The 19,154-nt window shown below is 45.1% G+C and overlaps 1 protein-coding gene across 1 annotated transcript in view; it reads right to left on the bottom strand.

Moving 5' to 3' along the window:
- The window catches only part of LOC135829113 (serine/threonine-protein phosphatase 6 regulatory ankyrin repeat subunit A-like), a 209,565-nt gene that overhangs the window by 174,358 nt on the left and 16,053 nt on the right, over positions 1-19,154 (bottom strand). The window contains exon 2 of the mRNA XM_065341520.1: positions 3,600-3,708. Within this exon, the coding sequence (XP_065197592.1) occupies positions 3,600-3,666 (67 nt within the window). The 5' untranslated portion in view covers positions 3,667-3,708. The remainder of the gene's footprint in view (positions 1-3,599; positions 3,709-19,154) is intronic.

The following is a 19,154-nucleotide window of genomic DNA, read 5'->3' as shown; positions in this document are numbered from 1 at the left end:
ATTGGATGGTGTGTAGGTAAATACTGGGATTGCATGGTGTATAGGTAAATACTGGGATTGCATGGTGTGTAGGTAAATACTGGGATTGCATGGTGTGTAGGTAAATACTGGGATTGCATGGTGTGTAGGTAAATACTGGGATTTCATGGTGTGTAGGTAAATACTGGGATTGCATGGTGTATAGGTAAATACTGGGATTTCATGGTGTGTAGGTAAATACTGGGATAGCATGGTGTGTAGGTAAATACTGGGATTGCATGGTGTGTAGGTAAATACTGGGATTGCATGGTGTATAGGTAAATACTGGGATTTCATGGTGTGTAGGTAAATACTGGGATTGCATGGTGTGTAGGTAAATACTGGGATTGCATGGTGTGTAGGTAAATACTGGGATTGCATGGTGAGTAGGTAAATACTGGGATTGCATGGTGTTAATACTCATAAAAAGGACACACGTCAGGCTTATTACAAACATCTGGAAAGTTTTTGACAAGATCGGCAACGGCAGCGATGGCAGCGACTAAAGTACAGACAGAGGCAACGGCTAGGGTCCACTCGACTAGCCATTTGAAATCGGATGTGTCCACCGCACATGCTGATTGTTCTGATGTTAGTTCTGATAAGTATGAGTCGTCCATTGCTAGTCATTTGTTTGAGCATCCTGATTGTCGTGCTGTGTATTCAGATGATTGTTTTTTCGATTGTGTCACGTGTACGCAGTGCTAGATTGCTGAATGTTTTGGAAGCTGTATACATCCACACAAGGAAACCCAACCTTTGCAAGCAGAAACAAATCAAATTCACACTTAGGCTGTTAGGTAGGTCGTCAAAACCTCGTTAGTTACATGTATGTCCAGTGGTTGTCTCTTGTTGTCGCACTACATGTCACGCTTATTGAGTTTTCTCGCATTTGCACCTTTGTGTCATTATTGCAATTTTCGCTGTTTACTTTAGCTATCTTCTTTCTTTCTTTCTTTTTTTTGGGCTGTTTTACCACCTTCTTACTGTATTTAATCCACTGTTCCTGCTCCTTTTCCCTTGCCTGTATTTCACCTGATGAGAAGGCTTGAAAGTATACTTGTGAAGACAAAAACTTTCAAGATGTTTGTAATGAGCCTGAAGTGTGTCCTTTTTATGAGTATTATCGCATTTTTGTCTCAGAGGAAACTGATTGCATGGTGTATAGGTAAATATTGGGATTGCATGGTGTAGAGGTAAATACTGGGATTGCATGGTGTATAGGTAAATACTGGGATTGCATGGTGTATAGGTAAATACTGGGATTGCATGGTGTATAGGTAAATACTGGGATTGCATGGTGTATAGGTAAATACTAGGATTGCATGGTGTGTAGGTAAATACTGGGATTGCATGGTGTGTAGGTAAATACTGGGATTGCATGGTGTATAGGTAAATACTGGGATTGCATGGTGTGTAGGTAAATACTGGGATTGCATGGTGTGTAGGTAAACACTGGGATTGCATGGTGTGTAGGTAAATACTGGGATTGCATGGTGTGTAGGTAAATACTGGGATTGCATGGTGTGTAGGTAAATACTGGGATTGCATGGTGTGTAGGTAAATACTGGGATTGCATGGTGTATAGGTAAATACTGGGATCGCATGGTGTGTAGGTAAATACTGGGATTGCATGGTGTGTAGGTAAATACTGGGATTGCATGGTGTGTAGGTAAATACTGGGATTGCATCGTGTGTAGGTAAATACTGGGATTGCATGGTGTATAGGTAAATACTGGGATTGCATGGTGTATAGGTAAATACTGGGATTGCATGGTGTGTAGGTAAATACTGGGATTGCATGGTGTGTAGGTAAATACTGGGATTGCATGGTGTGTAGGTAAATACTGGGATTGCATGGTGTATAGGTGAATACTGGGATTGCATGGTGTGTAGGTAAATACTGGGATTGCATGGCGTATAGGTAAATACTGGGATTGCATGGTGTGTAGGTAAATACTGGGATTGCATGGTGTGTAGGTAAATACTGGGATTGCATGGTGTTTAGGTAAATACTGGGATTGCATGGTGTGTAGGTAAATACTGGGATTGCATGGTGTATAGGTAAATACTGGGATTGCATGGTGTGTAGGTAAATACTGGGATTGCATTGTGTGTAGGTAAATACTGGGATTGCATGGTGTGTAGGTAAATACTGGGATTGCATGGTGTATAGGTAAATATTGGGATTGCATGGTGTATAGGTAAATACTGGGATTGCATGGTGTGTAGGTAAATACTGGGATTGCATGGTGAGTAGGTAAATACTGGGATTGCATGGTGTGTAGGTAAATACTGGGATTGCATGGTGTGTAAGTAAATACTGGGACAGGGAACGCAGCATCTTCTTCTGCTAAACATGTATCTGTCAACATGACATCTTTGAAAACTAATGAATCACTTGCTTGGCGAAGTCATCATCTGTTGGACGTAGGTCGCAAGGTTTGACTGAACTACATCAAAGCCAGCTAGCCTCTAATAGTGATATAGCAGTGACAATATAGAACTGTAAAGTGTGTTCAGCACCGACAGACCTAGATAACTGCTTTCTGGTACACGAACTTGACTGGGGATAGGTTTCTGTAAGTCGGTTATGTGCACTGCACAACATAGTACCACTATTATGAAAGGAAAAGAGTGAGCAGTGGATTGCAAGCATTGTGTTGTGATGCACATGCATACTTAGTGCATCACACATACCCACACACCTTGACACTTGCAGACACGCAGGCTGTTGAAGAACTACCTAGTGATGTTAGTTGTAATGACATTCCCCAAACTGTCTTTGTCTAGGCAAGTGTGCAGGTGGATGTATGATGTTGTAGTCAGGGGTCATTTTGCCAGCCGTCTTGTTTATCTCTTTGACAGGGTACTGCTGCTAGGGTTCTAGCAACAAGGGAAAACGGTCCAGGACCAGTGCAGTGGAATGGCGAACCACTCTCATGCAATGTTTTGTGCTTCATCTTTCACAATCCAGAAGATCTACTCTTGGCTTGGTTGCTGGTACTGGTTTTCCAATATGGCAGCCCACACTGCTTCATCTCCGTAACCATCTCCGATCTCCTGTCTGCTCATTTTCTCAGAGTCGGTGATGTTTTTTGGAATTTGCAGATGTTGATGCGCCGGATAGTGGCACAGGCCAACATATTTATCTGTGGGTCAAAAGCTCTTGTCTCAGAGTGCAGCCACTCGTAGCAAATACATTTTCAGTCAAATGAAGCTCGGTAGATCTACTGAAGACGGCTTCTCAAATAAGCAAGAGTGCACTCGTATTTATTTTGGAGCGAAAATCATGGAAAACACAAACTTCGCGTGAACATTCGCAGAAATAGTCGCAAGCCCAGACAAGAAAATCCATGCGAACGTTTGTTCTGAATAACCTCTCTACTAAGTTCGTTTTTCCATTACCGAGGCAGTACCTCTTATCCGAGTTCCACTGCATCTCATATGGAGCCGTACGAATGGATATGTCCGACTTGCTTCAAAGGAACGCCAATACAAGCAGTGGACTGTGCAATGACCCTTGAAATCAAGTCCCACAGTTTTGTTCCTCCACAAGCTAAAGCAATCATTTCACTCACCAGTGCCACCAGCAGGTTGTTGTGATTGGCGGCCGGAGCTCTCATCCTTGCTGGACTCTTGCTCCATTGGTAACAATAGCCTTCACCAATGTTGTCACCAAACGGATACCTGAAACACAGCAACACACACTGGAATAAGCTGCCAGAAGAAATCCGCTGTCTGACATCCGCTGGCCGATTTACTGTTGCTGTGTGTAGACACAATCTGAATCACAAGTATTCTGTGGAAGTTATACCGAAATTTTGCAACTAGCTTCTACTGTTCCTGTTTGCATTATTTTTAATTTTTCACTTTATCATGTCCCTTCCTCCCTCTTTCATATCAGCCACCTTCACTTGCTTTCCCCAGGAGCCTCCCCTTGATAGGAATCCATTTGGTTCTGGAGAATCCTTGAAAAATATATTAATAATCAATCAATTATGTAAAAAAGAGAAGAAACACATGAGAACGAGTTATGCAGCAACTATCCACGACTGTAACGAGATGATAAACGGTCAGAAAGTTGGATAATAGGGCACAAAACTGACAGGCCACTGAGACATTCAGCGACCCGAGACCTAGCTCTAACACATCTCCAGTGCGCAAACCAACATCCTTCCAACTTGGAAGGTTCATGGTTGCGTAGGACCGAAGAGGGGAAGGTGAGCGCAGCGAAAATGTGCACAAGCTACGTCCCGCGGCAACAAAGAATGCCGACTGTTACAGGACGATGATGAGACCAGTTAATAACATGACAAAGCGGTCTGATTACAATTAGAAGCAGCAAAGCAACACACCACCCAACTTGGGAAGGTCAGCAATATCGAAGATAAAGGAAAGGGAAAGCTTTGCGAAAACGAATTGTACAAAACCGGACGCCAATATCTAACGGTACTCCTCATGCATGGCACTATTGTGGTCGAGTTGACTACAATAACAAGTAGTTCCACACGACGTACGTTTCGCTGTGTTGTTAGTGACGGCTCATCAGGTGTGCAAAATTTAAACTCGGATACTGAGCCAGTAATAAAAATGTAAAAAAGAGAAGAAACGCATGAGAACGAGTTATGCGTAACTCGTTCTCATGTGTTTCTTCTTCTTTTTACATATTATTACTGACTCAGTATCCGAGTTTAAATATTATTATGTAAAATCAATACAATCACGTTTTCACTGTGGTAAACTACCATGTATAGCCACACCCACACATTACCAACTACCATGTATAGCCACACCCACACATTACCAACTACCATGTATAGCCACACCCACACATTACCAACTACCATGTATAGCCACACCCACACATTACCAACTACCATGTATAGCCACACCCACACATTACCAACTACCATGTATAGCCACACCCACACATTACCAACTACCATGTATAGCCACACCCACACATTACCAACTACCATGTATAGCCACACCCACACATTGCCAACTACCAACACCTCTACACGCTTTTACATATTCAACGGTCCCATCGAGAGAGCTTGGAAGATCAAAGCCCTACGCTATGCTTTTTTGGTTAGCTCACCATGCATGTTATTAGAACTGATGTAAATGTTTTTATCCATTGATTGGCTACATCAAACTTTCTCTTTGCAGTCGAGGGTAATACTACACCGTCTGCCACCTTGATGACCTAGGCAAAATGTTATAAATTTTTCATTTCTCCTATTGTATTTTCAAGACATAACCTAGGATTCGAACACGCACTATCGCCCTGCATGCATTCCCCGATACAATTCGCATACATACTCATTCTTCCAAGTTGCTTCACGTTATGATCTTACATTTCAAAGCCCTATTTGAATATTGTTGCCATGGCCAGCTGTCTTTGATGGTATGGTACAGGACAGGTACGGGATAGCGCCAGGCATGCCGACGGCACAAACAAACAAACAAACACGGAACGAGAGAGCTTGGAAGCTCAGGGCCCTACGCTATGCTTTTATGCTTTTTTGCCTAGCTCATTGTACATGTTATTGGAACTGATGGAAATGTTTTTTTCCGTTGATTGGCCACATCATTATATTGCAAAAACGTTTCAATCAGTTTGAATATGAGTTATTATTACAGGGTGCGACAGAGCTCTCGGCCATTGTAGAAAATGTTGAGTCACCTCCATCATTACACTGCGCTCTTTAGCTGACTAGACTCTCCTGCACACAACCATCACCATTGCGAGGACACTTCCGTAGACGATATTGATAAAATCCTTCAGACAGCAGTTTCGCTAATACATAGCTCATCAGTGAAGGTAGATGTTGAATGATTAGAAAATATAAACCAAACTGCTACTATATAGGGGGTTTCCACATACAAAACTGGCATTGCTGACATGATAACGCGGGAAAAGGAAAGTGTGAAGTACTGTTGACGCGCATTGGACATGCATGCAGCGTCGGAAATTCGGCGCGGAAAATCAATCACTATTCAATGCAGAAATAACGTGCCAGAATCAGAGTACTATGTAGCTAGTGAGAGTCTGTGTACTAGTATTGCAGTTGTCTGAGCGCCATGAAGGTCTGCGAACGCACCTCACGACCCACCGACGTCGACAGCCACATCAGCCCCTGGGGCATGACACTGTACTGCTCGCCCATCGCGCCAAGACGCTTGGCAGTCACTAGGCTTCATGCCACCGATATTGTCCGCAAGCTACCTTGTTATCTGCCCATCACCCACTGCCGCTGACACGCTGGGAGGCCCCGCGGCATTCGCCCAGTATATCATCGTCAGAGCTGTGTAGACGGTACAACAACGCTGGTAGAAACAAACAGTTGGTCGTATGGTATTGCGTCCTCAGGATTGTCCCTCGACTCATCTTGTCCCTCTTCTTGCTCTGACGCTAACGGCGCACCTATCATATGATTACAGAGGGACAAGACGAGTTCCTTTTCCCGCGTTATTACCTCAGCTATGCCAGTTTTGTATGTGGAAACCCCCTATATAATAGCAGTTTGGTCTATATTTTCTAATCACTCAACATCTACCTTCACTGATGAGCTATGTATTAGCGAAACAGCTGTCTGAAGGATTTTAACAATATCGTCTACGGAAGTGTCCTCGCAATGGTGATGGTTGTGTGCAGGAAGGTCTAGTCGGCTAAAGAGCGCAGTGTAATGATGGAGGAGACTCAACATTTTGAATATGAGTTAGGCAAAAGTATTTGCAGATTTTTTTGCGGGTTGTTTTATTTCCCTTATTTCATCCACTTTTGGTTTGCTCCTTCTTTTCTTTTTATCTATTTCAAATTTTGGCCAATGAGAAATTTTGGCCGGTGAGAAACCCAACTTTTCGCCGTCATTAAACTTTGGCCGATTGGAGTTTTCAAAAATAAATCGATCGGTATTTTTTGCTCTAACATGCATCCATTGCTCAATCATGCATCATTTGCCTCTATGACAAACTTTGGCCTGCGATTTACTTTGGCCGGTTGGTACCAAGCGGCGAAATCAGCGAAATTAAATAGCCAGCGAAAATTAGTTGATTTTAATACAGACATTGGATTTTCTGGCCTTTTGTAGTAATACATTGACCTGTTGAGCCAATGAGGTAAAATTATATTCCATACATTACGATACAATACAATAATACAAAAATACGTATCCTGTGCGACCACAAAAGAGGCTGCAGATTTCGTTTTCTGCGCGTCGACGGGATGTCTGTCCTGACGTTTCCTGGGACCGGCGCTGACTCTGCAGATCACGGGCGTTCTGGAGTCGACGGGATGTCTGTCCTGACGTTTCCTGGGACCGGCGCTGACTCTGCCGATCACGGCCGTTCTGGACTCGACGAGATGTCTGTCCTGACGTTTCCTGGGACCGGCGCTGACTCTGCCGATCACGGGCGTTCTGGAGTCGACGGGATCTCTCTTCCGACGTCTCCTGTGACCGGCGCTTATTTTGGAGACGACGGGATCTCTCTTCCAAAGTATGTTTTTGCTGACGGATCCTATTACCTATTCGGCAACTAACGTCCATTCTAATTTCATTTCCTCCTCGTCGCCCTATTTCTTTCCAAATCTCCCTGTACATCAGGGAGTCGTATACATACTACGACGAATTTTGTGCATGGCCAGCAACCTGACATCTGAGAGTTGTAATTTTTGTACTCCTCCCGGGTGTGATTTTTGGCGTGCTGGGCCAAGCACAAGGAAGCCATCTGCAAAAAAAAACTGCAGCAAATGGTTGTTGTTTGATCCTTTGGTGTAATCTTTGTTTCTAGTCGAAGCTAGTTGCTGTTTGGAGCAGAAACGCTGAAATTGACTATTTTCTGCATGTACTCATACATGTACTCATGTACTCAGGCATGCAGTCTCACTCATATTTTAGCTATTTTTCTGGAATGGATGCTGCTCTGCGCCCCTTGGTGAACCTTTCCTGCGCTCGTGGAGCAGCTGAAAAGGACCACTGGTATGTCTGGTTCCTGGTTTGAAAGTGGAGAGTCGACTTTTGTGCCTTGAAAAAGGAGTAGAGAGGGAGTAAGGTACGTCTGTGGCTTATTTTTGAGTGCTCCTCGTACATGTTTGATCGTGATAGAAATTCTCAGACCAAAGTCAGACCAAAGCGCGATGATGGCCGTACAGTTTTCTTGTGTATTTTTTAGTTGTTTCATCTCGTATCTATGTCAGTATCGTGATGGTGAAGTGGAGAGGGTGATTTTCTTCCTCTAGGCTTCGTTCGGCCGACTTTGCTTCGTCCCCGTTGAAAAGTGATCCTGAAAAAAGGTCGATTCGCAAAATTATGTTGATTTTCAATGTACGTGGTGACATGCGATTGCTGGCTATGGGCCCGCTGTTTAAACGGGACGGTACGGGACAGATACGGGAGCCAGCAAATATTTTAGCCAGCTGTTATGTACAATCCTGTATGAGCGTAGTGCCGATGTAGTCACAGATACAGGACATATACATGACAGATACGGGATAGCTCCAGGCGTGACACAAACACACAAACACACAAACAAACAAATACCAAATTAAAGCTGTGTGGACCCTGGCTAGCGCCAGACGTTACAGAAGTAACGTCTTCTGCATAGCTACGGGAATTAAAGCTGTGTGGACCCTGGCTAGCCCCAGATGTTACTGAAGTAACGTCTTTTGCATAGATCAGGGAATAAAAGAGGGTTTGTCATCTGACAACCGCTCTATTTAGTTGCTATTCACTCTTTAGATGAAAATTCTTTTATTAATGATGTCGAAAAATAATTGACGTTTCCGGCCAGTCACCCATCATCAGAACAATGTACAAGGAGCGAACCTGGCCTTTTATAACAAAACAAGCGAGAGCGTACGTAAAACACACACAATAGCCGTATGCAATTGAGTGTCCGAATTTGCATGTACAACCGACAAGGAGAAGTGCGCTGCTTTTGCATGCATACTCACTCTTTCAGCAAAACCCCTTTTATTCCCGTAGCTATGCAAAAGACGTTACTTCAGTGACGTATAGCGCTAGCCAGGGTCCACACAGCTTTAATTCCCTGTGTGTTTGTTTGTTTGTGCCGTCGGCATGCCTTGCGCTATCCCGTACCTGTTCCGTACCGTACTATCAAGGTGTGTGTTTTTTTGTTTGTGCCATCGGCATGCCTGCCGCTATCCCGTACCTGTCCCGTACCGCACCATCAAGGTGTGTGTTTGTTTGTTTGTGTTGGCGCTATCTTGTACCTGCCCCGTAAAGTAACATCAAAGGCAGCTGGCCACAACATTGAAACAGGGCTTTCAAATGCAAGATCATAACGTGAAGCAACTTAGAAGAAAGAGTATGTATGCGAATTGTATCGGGGGAATGCATACAGGGCGATAGTGCGGGTTCAAATCCTGGGTTATGTCTTTAAAAAAGAAATAGGAGAAATGAATTTTTTAACATCCCTATGCTTTTTTTGCCTAGGTCATCAAGGTGGTAGACGGTGTCGTATTGCCCTCGAATGCAAAGAGAAAGTTTATTTCTTTCGCTCAGGGCCCTGCGCTTTGCTTTTTTGCCTAGCTCATCAAGAATGTTATTCCCCCTCTGTTTGCGCATCTTCACACAGACATCTAGCGATAATGTATTTTTCAAATAACGAAACACAATTGGTTGTTAAAACGTAAGACTTTGTGACTCGTTAGACTTTCCGGTTTTACAGTAGTTATAAACACAAGTTCTGGGAGAAAACGTCTCTCTGTCCCATAAGCTGCCACATACCAACTAAATACAATACCATGCACTTCACGCGAGCTGACTTGCACGCTGTGGCCCTTTTCACGAACCCAGACAAAGGGTTTGAAGAAGGGCTGAGGCTTCCTGCAGCTTCATCTGTGAAAAGAATTCGGGTGGACACACCCATTCCCATAGCGCTGCACATCACATCCGAACCAGTTCCGTTATTTAAAAAAAAACCGGAACTATAAAAAATGAACGGAACTGGTTCGGATGTGATGTGCAACGCTATGGGAATGGGTGTGTCCACCCGAATTATTTTGCCAGACAACGGGATTGGTCTATTATAACGCATGTACAAAGTCACTAGAGTACACCCGCAGCAGAGATGAAGGCGACAGCGCCACACATCAATACGGTGTTGTACGGTATAAGGATGTTGTATAGCATGTCCTACAACAGTACGATGAAATTGTGGGAGAAACCAGCGACCGCTTGGGAACGATGAACAATACAACAGTGATATTGTGAGTGATAGTCAGGCCAAGTTTCTGAATATCAGTAGCGAGTGCTATCCCGAGCATTATGTTAGCATTATGAAAGCATAGACAGGATGCGTATTACAGGAGACCCAAGTTTCTGAACATCAGTAGCGAGTGCTATCCCGAGCATTATGTTAGCATTATGAAAGCATAGACAGGATGCGTATTACAGGACACCCAAGTTGCTGAAGACCAGTAGTCATTTGCTGACAACGTAAAGAATAACTAAATCCGTAGCCTCTTTTGCCGTCGGAAAGGATGCGTAACATAGGAGACTATAAAGTTATGTAATGGGCTCCACAGGTAACCATGCATTTGGCCGTCAGCAACAGTTAAGCACAAGAACACTATCAAGGCAAGGACATTATTGTATTATTGTGTTGTATCGTATTGTATGGAATATATTTTACCTCATTGGCTCGACAGGTCAATGTATTATCTAGCTGCCACAAATCAGGCGCAGGATTACAGCAAAGTCCACCCCAAGCCTAATATGCGAGTAAACTCCACCATCAATGCCATTCCACTCTCATCTATCACAGAAATGTCTTTTCAAGGCGATTCCAACGTCAGCCAACTACGTCATTATCATGTGCTCAACTAGTTGGTCAAAGAGAACTCGAATAGGGATTTCCCCCTAAAATGACGAAGAGATCGATCAACGTATTTCAATAGCATACGAGGAGACAATAGTCGTAAAATGGTAATGAACGAGAGAGCTTGGAAGCTCAGGGCCCTATGCTATGCTTTGTTACTTAGCTCATCGTGCATGTTGTGGGAACTGATGGAAATTTTTCCTCGGAAGGCGCTGACTCTGCCCAGCACGCGCGTTCTGGAGTCGACGGGATCACTCTGCCGACGTTTCCTGTGACCGGCGCTGACACGCCCGTTCACGCCTATTTTGGAGACGACGGGATTTCTCTTCCAAAGTATGTCTTTGCTGATGCATCCTATCACCTATTCGGCAACTAACATCCATTCTAATTTCATTTCCTCCTCGTCTCCCTATTTCTTTCCAGAAAGTCTCTCTATTCATCAGGGAGTCGTACTGTATTGGCAGCTACTCTAACGGGTCACGCCGCCCACCACCCAAGCATGGGTATGATGAGGGACAGTGGCAACAGAAACAAAAAAAAACAGCAAGCAGGGAGAGAAAGCAAGAGAAAGACGGCGATAGTAGTACATCTGGTGTGCGACGTATAGAAAAGAGAGATGACAAGAGATGCGCACAAAATAGGAAACAATAATTATTTTTGCAGTTCCGAAACAATCAACCAGGTGATGGAGTGTGGGCACCCGAAGTCCCACCTGGACTCCACTGGAAGAACATCCCACGCAGGGATATCAGCGATAGGCCAAGCGTTGAAAAACAGCCATGAGGACACATCGTCTAGAAGTCCACCGCGCTCGAACTGAAATTGCAGGTTCAAACAATTTCCCACGCGGCGTCAGGCAGCGTAACTCTTCTCCCTGCATCACCATCCATCTCCAGCAACCGTCTCCACTCACAGCTCATGCCTCTGCCACCACTGTACTCCTCCGAGCTTCTCAGTTTGAAACCATTCGGGGGTCAGCTACACCACCGCGAATGGAGAGACGAGGACGACAACGGTCGTGACTGAAAAGACACTGCCTTGGCGACCGCGTCGCGGAACCCTCGCCCCAACAAATTCAGAAATACGCCAGGGGCAACTCTGGTGGACCCAGAGCCACCCCCTTGGCAAGACTAGTAAGAGGAACGACTGAAAACTCAGATAAAACGGAGCTACAAAAAGTGCAACCGTCCCCTTCAAGCACAGTTGCAACACACAGGGAGTCGTATACATGTACATAATATTGTGGCCAGCTGTTTGTAGCCAGCTGTGTTTGATGGTACGGTACGGTACAGGACAGATACGGGAGCCAGCAAATGGCCAGCTGTGCGATACGGTACGGGACAGATACGGGATAGTGCCAGGCGTGACACAAACAAACAAACAAACAAACCAACAAACAAACACCAAATTAAAGCTGTGTGGACCCTGGCTAGCGCCAGACGTTACTGAAGTAACGTCTTCTGCATAGCTACGGGAATAAAACTAATTGTGCACTCATGAGTAGAGGGGTGCGCGGATTATGCTCGCACGCAACCGATACGCTTTCGGGCATTTCCCGCGGAACTTCGAAAGTATTCTCCCAAAACATCGAAAAAATTCTTCAGAATTCCCTCCAAAAAAAAGAACCCCAGCATGAACCGTGCCTTGCGCATGCTCTTTAGTATGCAAAATGGACGGTCAGGCACGTGATCACTGCATGCAGGATCTACACTACATGTACTAGATGTACAAGACTGACTGTACACAGCTACTATGTCGTGTCCGGGTATTGCTGCATGTACATGTGTCCATGGATGCGCGCTTTCTCTGGCAGATCAAAATTGACAGAATTCCCCCAAAACTCTTCTGAAGGTCAATGGATCTGGCAAAAGATCGACAGAATTCCCCTAAAAATCCCAACATTTTCTCGAGGATAGTATTCCCAAATTATTCCGGGAATAATCCGCGCACCCCTACTCATGAGCCATAACCATGTACAGTAGGCACTGGCGGATAATGCTCGAAAAGCAGTGAAATTGGCAGAACCATACAAACCTTATGGCGTGCAGTTCCTCGAATTCTGCTCCATTTCTTTCTCCACATACCAAACATGCATGAAACTTGCCAGAAGAAGTACCGAATTCTGCCAATTTTTCTGCCGGCATTATCCGCCAAGGCCTAATGTACAGTCGAATGTAACTCATCCGGTCGCCAGTTATCCGATCACGTCGATTACCCGACAAGTACGGAGTGGTAATTTTATGACTCTCAACAGTAAAATTCTAAAAATAAATAAAAAGAATTTAAATAACCGACGAGGAGACAACAGTCGTAAAATAGCAATGAAAAATATCAATTGTGCACTCATAACCATGTATAAACAATTAAAATGAAACAATTCCAGAACGTTTTCGTGTGACCATCATCAGTGGAACATCGTCACATAGTAAGAATCACTAAAACAACCAGTTATATAGCTAGAGTAATATGAAAAGAAGCGTGAGAATGCAGCACAGCTAGCGCTCACACTTTTTAAATAATACGCACTCACCAGTTTTTGTTCACACGCACTCACAGCTGCCACATTCATCTACTGCTACCATTCTCAGATACATTGCAAAGGTTCACACTACACGCGTTATGCATAACCGCTAGCTGTGCTGCATTCTCACGCTTCTTTTCATATTACTCTAGCTATATAACTGGTTGTTTTAGTGATTCTTACTATGTGACGATGTTCCACTGATGATGGTCACACGAAAACGTTCTGGAATTGTTTCATTTTAATTGTTTATACATGGTTATGAGTGCACAATTGATATTTTTTATTGCTATTTTAAATAAAAAGAAACTTTTTTTCTTTTTTTTGTAAAATGATATGGTGTAATATGCATTTACTTGAAGTAGATGTGGTCAAGTATGCTAACATGTATGTGTTCATTGAATATGCATGAATATACTGTATGAGTGTATTGTGTACATAAATCAGTGAAATCCAGCCATATATGCACATAAAAAATGATATCAGTTATCCAACATATTCAGTTCTCCAACATGCCTGATTCCCGAAGTGGTCGGATAAGTGACATTCGACTGTACATGTTACATTTTGTTTTTCTGGTCAATGGTCACCGTTTCCGATTGGAAGGAGTACTTTCTTCGGAATTTGACGAAATTATTCATCGGCTAAATTTTTCTGCTTGTAAAACACACGGATTGAGAGTGAGTGGATATTGCAGCAGCCGAAATACTTTCGCGTTTGAATTACCGTTGCTGCGCTTCACTACGAACAATACAATAGCATGCGAACAAATGTGAGCATACGACACGGAGTACTGTACATCAGCAGAAGCCTTTTCTAATAAATCGTTACGGGTTAGGACTGCTGTACTTCAGTGAAACTTAGGGACTGAATGGGAGAACCTTACCTGCCTTCAAGCCACGGAGAAGCACCTGCTCCCGATAATGGCCGGGTGGTTCCTGTCCGGCGTCTGCTATTCTGGTAATGTTGACCCGGACGATTGGTAGTCCCACAAATCTAAACGCCACCTGCCGATGGGCAGGTAACGAACGAAAGCACTTCACTTCCGCAACCAGATTGCGACGGAGCGTCACTCAAACTCCCAGAAAATAGCAATATGAAGTGCCGCAAACAGAATACGCATCCGCCCAGAACACCCACAGACGGCAACGAGCAAGAAAACAACGATTCCGCATTCAGCTGAAGCGCGGACGGTGCAGCACTCCAAGATCATATCTACACGTTCGCTGCACGCTCCAGCGGCCAGAGCTCTGTGGCTTCATTCATCTGTCTGATCTGGCAAAAGTTGTAGATTTACGCGTAGATTATGTACATGACTGTACAACATGACATCAGATTCTACTGCCTGCTCCACACTACAAAAGTACAGTGCTACTCGTGTACATCCATATCTAGGTCTACATAATCATTGCGGGCCGATCTTTCTGCTGATGCTCCCACACCAACTCCGAAATGAAGCCGACAGTCTGTGTCGCCAGAGCAGAGGCGGACTAGCTGTTCAAGTGTCATCACATGCAACAGTGCTAGTGAGCGATGTCGCCTGTAGTTAGCTGTACTAAACATTATGTAGACCCTACAATAGGCCTGTTTGTTCACCCACGTACACGTCACGTGGTACACAGCCGGGCTAGATCGTATATGCAAGGCAGGGCAGAGGAAATGAGATCCTTTTTTTACAGGCAGTAGCTACCAGTGAGTAGTAAAATACGTACATGTATGTATTTTACTACTCCCTGGTAGCTACAGCCAAGGCGTAAAAAGGCTGGCATCCACAGCAGCACTCTACAGAACAAATCATCATCATGCATGTACTGTCGTGGACATGGAATCCGGTCGCACGTCTAGCGGCCCCAGGGCGCTGGCCATGCAGCCATTGCATGCATTATTACGCGCTGCTGCTGGTCGCATCGTATCAACATGTGCGCTGCATGCAACGACGACGTTCTGCACGCGCTGAGGGCGCCGGCCCTGGTCAATCGACTGGATTTCCATGTCAGCGACAGTACATTGTAGTTATTCATCCTGAGCCGCTCGCGTTTTTTTAAAGTTCGGCTAGTCTGCTACATAATTGTCTTGGGGGTTAGACAATGGGAAGTAGCCATGTAGGTGCGTGAACCCGCCTTTCGGCACTGGAAGAGGACCCACACCTTGATCTGGTGAGCTGCGTCGCGTTTTGATCATGCTGACTGAGGCTACTCCTTTCCACAGTTGGGCCTCCACTAAGGCCGCGGTCACACATGAAATGTTTGCACCGCTTTGAAGTTAAGGCAAAAATTAAAATTTCACCAGTTGTAGTCTTCGGGGTGCTGAGTCGAATGGTCTTGGTCCGAGAAAGCTGAGACGCTCCCTTCCTACTTGAATCCCAATCGAACTCGCGCACTTCCACCGAAACTGGGTGACTGCGCCCTACGAGATGGGAATTTGTATGCAAAATGTCACTAAAAGCGCCATTTCGTTCTTATAAAAGCACGGATGACCGCGATTGGCCCATATGTTGTAGTCCTTTGGACGCTGAGTCGACTGGTTTTGGTCCGAAAAGGCTGCGATGCAGCGTTCCTCCTTTATTCCCAATCGAACATGGTTGAACAAGCGGTCACGTGCTCCTGCGTACACCAGTCACCTGGTCACCGTGCCTGCAGGGTACAACTTACAGCCTGTTTTGACCTTTTTTGGGTGCAGTCCTGTCACTCGAGTTGAACCTTGGTGTGAAAGTTGTCGCCTGCTGGCGTGGTGACGAGGTGATTTGGGCACCCAGGAGCACGTGACCGCTTCTTCAACCATGTTCGATTGGGAATATAGGAGGAACGCTGCATCGCAGCCTTTTCGGACCAAAACCAGTCGACTCAGCGTCCAAAAGACTACAACATATGGGCCAATCGCGGTCATCCGTGCTTTTATAAGAACGAAATGGCGCTTTTAGTGACATTTTGCATACAAATCCCCATCTCGTAGGGCGCAGTCACCCAGTTAAAGGGGAAGTATACACTAAAATCAAATTTCACCATTTGTAGTCTTCTGGGTGCTGAGTCGATTGGTCTTGGTTCGAGGATGCTGCGACGCTCCCTTCCATCTTTTTTCCCAATCGAACCCGCGCACTTCCACCGAAACTGGGTGACTGCGCCCTACTAGATGGGGATTTGTATGCAAAATCTCACTAAAAGTGCTATGTCGTTCTTATAAAAGCACGGATGACCGCGATTGGCCCAAATGTTGTAGACTTTTGGACGCTGAGTCGACTGGTTTTGGTCCGAAAAGGCTGCGATGCAGCGTTCCTCCTTTGTTCCCAATCGAACATGGTTGAACAAGCGGTCACGTGCTCCTGGGTGCCCAAATCACCTGGTCACCGCGCCAGCAGGCGACAACGTTCACACCAAGGTTCAACTCGTGTTCAACTCGAGTGACAGGACTGCACCTAAAAAAAGGTCAAACAGGCTAGTAAGTTGTACCCTGCACGCACGGTGACCAGGTGACTGGTGTACGCAGGAGCACGTGACCGCTTGTTCAACCATGTTCGATTGGGAATAAAGAAGAATCTCTGCATCGCAGCCTTTTCGGACCAAAACCAGTCGACTCAACGTCCAAAAGACTACAACATAAGGGCCAATGGCGGTCATCCGTGCTTATATAAGAACGAAATGGCGCTTTTAGTGACATTTTGCATACAAATCCCCATCTAGTAGGGCGCAGTCACCCAGTTTCGGTGGAAGTGCGCGAGTTCGATTGGGAATAAAGGAGGAAGGGAGCGTCTCAGCTTCCTCGGACCAAGACCATTCGACTCAGCACCCCGAAGACTCCAACTGGTGAAAAATTTGATTTTAGGGTATACTTCCCCTTTTAAGGCTGCATTTAAGGCTGCATTCACACCCGGTACAAAAATTCGCGTTTACATGACTGTACAAACCCCTTGCAACGCCTGTGCATTCACACAGTCAAAAGCAGTGCATACCAAACACGTAAAAATGACCCCCGTGTCCCATGGCGAAGAGCGGGAATTTTGATTTCTGAATGAGCTGAGCGCAACGGTGCCGTGCGGCACTTGGCTCAATATTTCAAAATTATATTTCTTGGGCCGCTAGTATGATCTCCGTGGAATGACTCCACAACTGGTGTATTCCTCTGAGTGTGCTGGAGTTGTGAACCATAGCGGCCGTGTATATCATTTCCTGATCACCTCCGGATAGCTGCTTTACGCACAGATTCAGCTCATCTGCAATCCTCTTCTCGGCAACAGCTCTTTTAACCATAGTTCCATTTTCTCGCTGGTATTTTCCCCTAGTTCTATCAGCCGTAGCTCCACCTTGGCAGAAAAGACAACTCGAGGCATGGTACCAGACTCTCCAAAAACTAACAAAACTCTGCGCACTCGACACACCAAACCACTCGTTTCGACTTGCCTGAAAACTAAAAGCCAATATCCGCTTTCAAAGCCGCTCCGGGATGGCTTTGAACGCTGATGTGATTTTTCACTTTTCGCGCATGTTTCCATGCCCACGTCAAAGGACATGATGCTTGTATGCGGTTTTGTACTGTGTGTACAGCGGCAAAAAGCGTAATTACCGCAGCCGCTTTCGCGGAACACACGATGCAGCGGTCACACATACATAAAGGCGCTTTCGATTACACGAATTGCACACTCGGTGTGTTACCGGTCTGGTCATGTGTCGTATCCGGTCGGCCCGGGGTTAGACCCCAAGGCTGCCGTCGTTGACATAACTAACTTACTAAACCTTCTTCTTACAAGGCCGTGCAGTGGTGGCCACTTGGAGAGAGAGTCCACCAACAGAATTACTCTTACGCACGCACGCACATATACCTAGACATACTCTCACACACACACTCAGGCATAATTATACAGACATGTACACTCACACCAGCGTTCAGGTTTACTCACATCTTCAGCGAAGGTAACTTAGTTCAAGAGATGATATGAGAGCACAAGGCAAGAGAGACGAAAGCCGAAGCTTCTGCCGGAAGGCGGAAGGCAAAGGAGAGAGAGAGAGAGAGAGAGAGAGAGAGAGAGAGAGAGAGAGAGAGAGAGAGAGAGAGAGAGAGAGAGAGAGAGAGAGAGAGAGAGAGAGAGAGAGAGAGAGAGAGAGAGAGAGAGAGAGAGAGAGAGAGAGAGAGAGAGAGAGGAGAGAGAGAGAGATAATAATATCTAACTACGGGCAGGAGGCTAATCCCCCGTACGAACTATAGGACAAATAATGAACCATAGTACATCCGCATGCCGCAGTGTAGCAAAACTTAGCAACAATGTGTATAAACTGTATCACAAAGAGCGGAAGCCAGCTGAGGAAAAACAGGGTTTAACAAATAAGGAAGGCGCCAGACTTTGTGTGAAGACATTAAATAAAGGCGATAAGGAATCCGTTTACGGGAGATAAATAAAGAATTAGACACCTAAATAAGGCAGACTTGTCACGTAGAGGCCTAAAAGGCACGTGTCAATAGTATGGATACGACATATCCCCGCTTACATGGAAAAGAACATGTCCTCGTGTTATAAGTAACTTAATAAAATAAACTACTTGGTCCGACTTATTAAAATGTGCGCTTCACTTCAAAACTCAAGCATATGTACAAAGGAGCACCTGTACTAAAAAATCAACCAAGAGACGGTAGATAGATAACTACTGTGTCGTTTCTTGGCCTGACCTTCTAGTTTTCATCGCTGCTGGTGTCTCAGGGCGCATCTGCAAGCGCGTCAACCTGCAAAACGTCGACATTTTTTCATCTCCTCCAAGCTACACTGCGCTTCTTTGAT

This window comes from Sycon ciliatum, chromosome 13 (genome assembly GCF_964019385.1).
Source record: "Sycon ciliatum chromosome 13, ocSycCili1.1, whole genome shotgun sequence".
NCBI lineage: Eukaryota > Metazoa > Porifera > Calcarea > Leucosolenida > Sycettidae > Sycon > Sycon ciliatum.
Note: the sequence above shows the minus strand (reverse complement) of the source record. Positions and strands in the feature narration are given on the sequence as shown.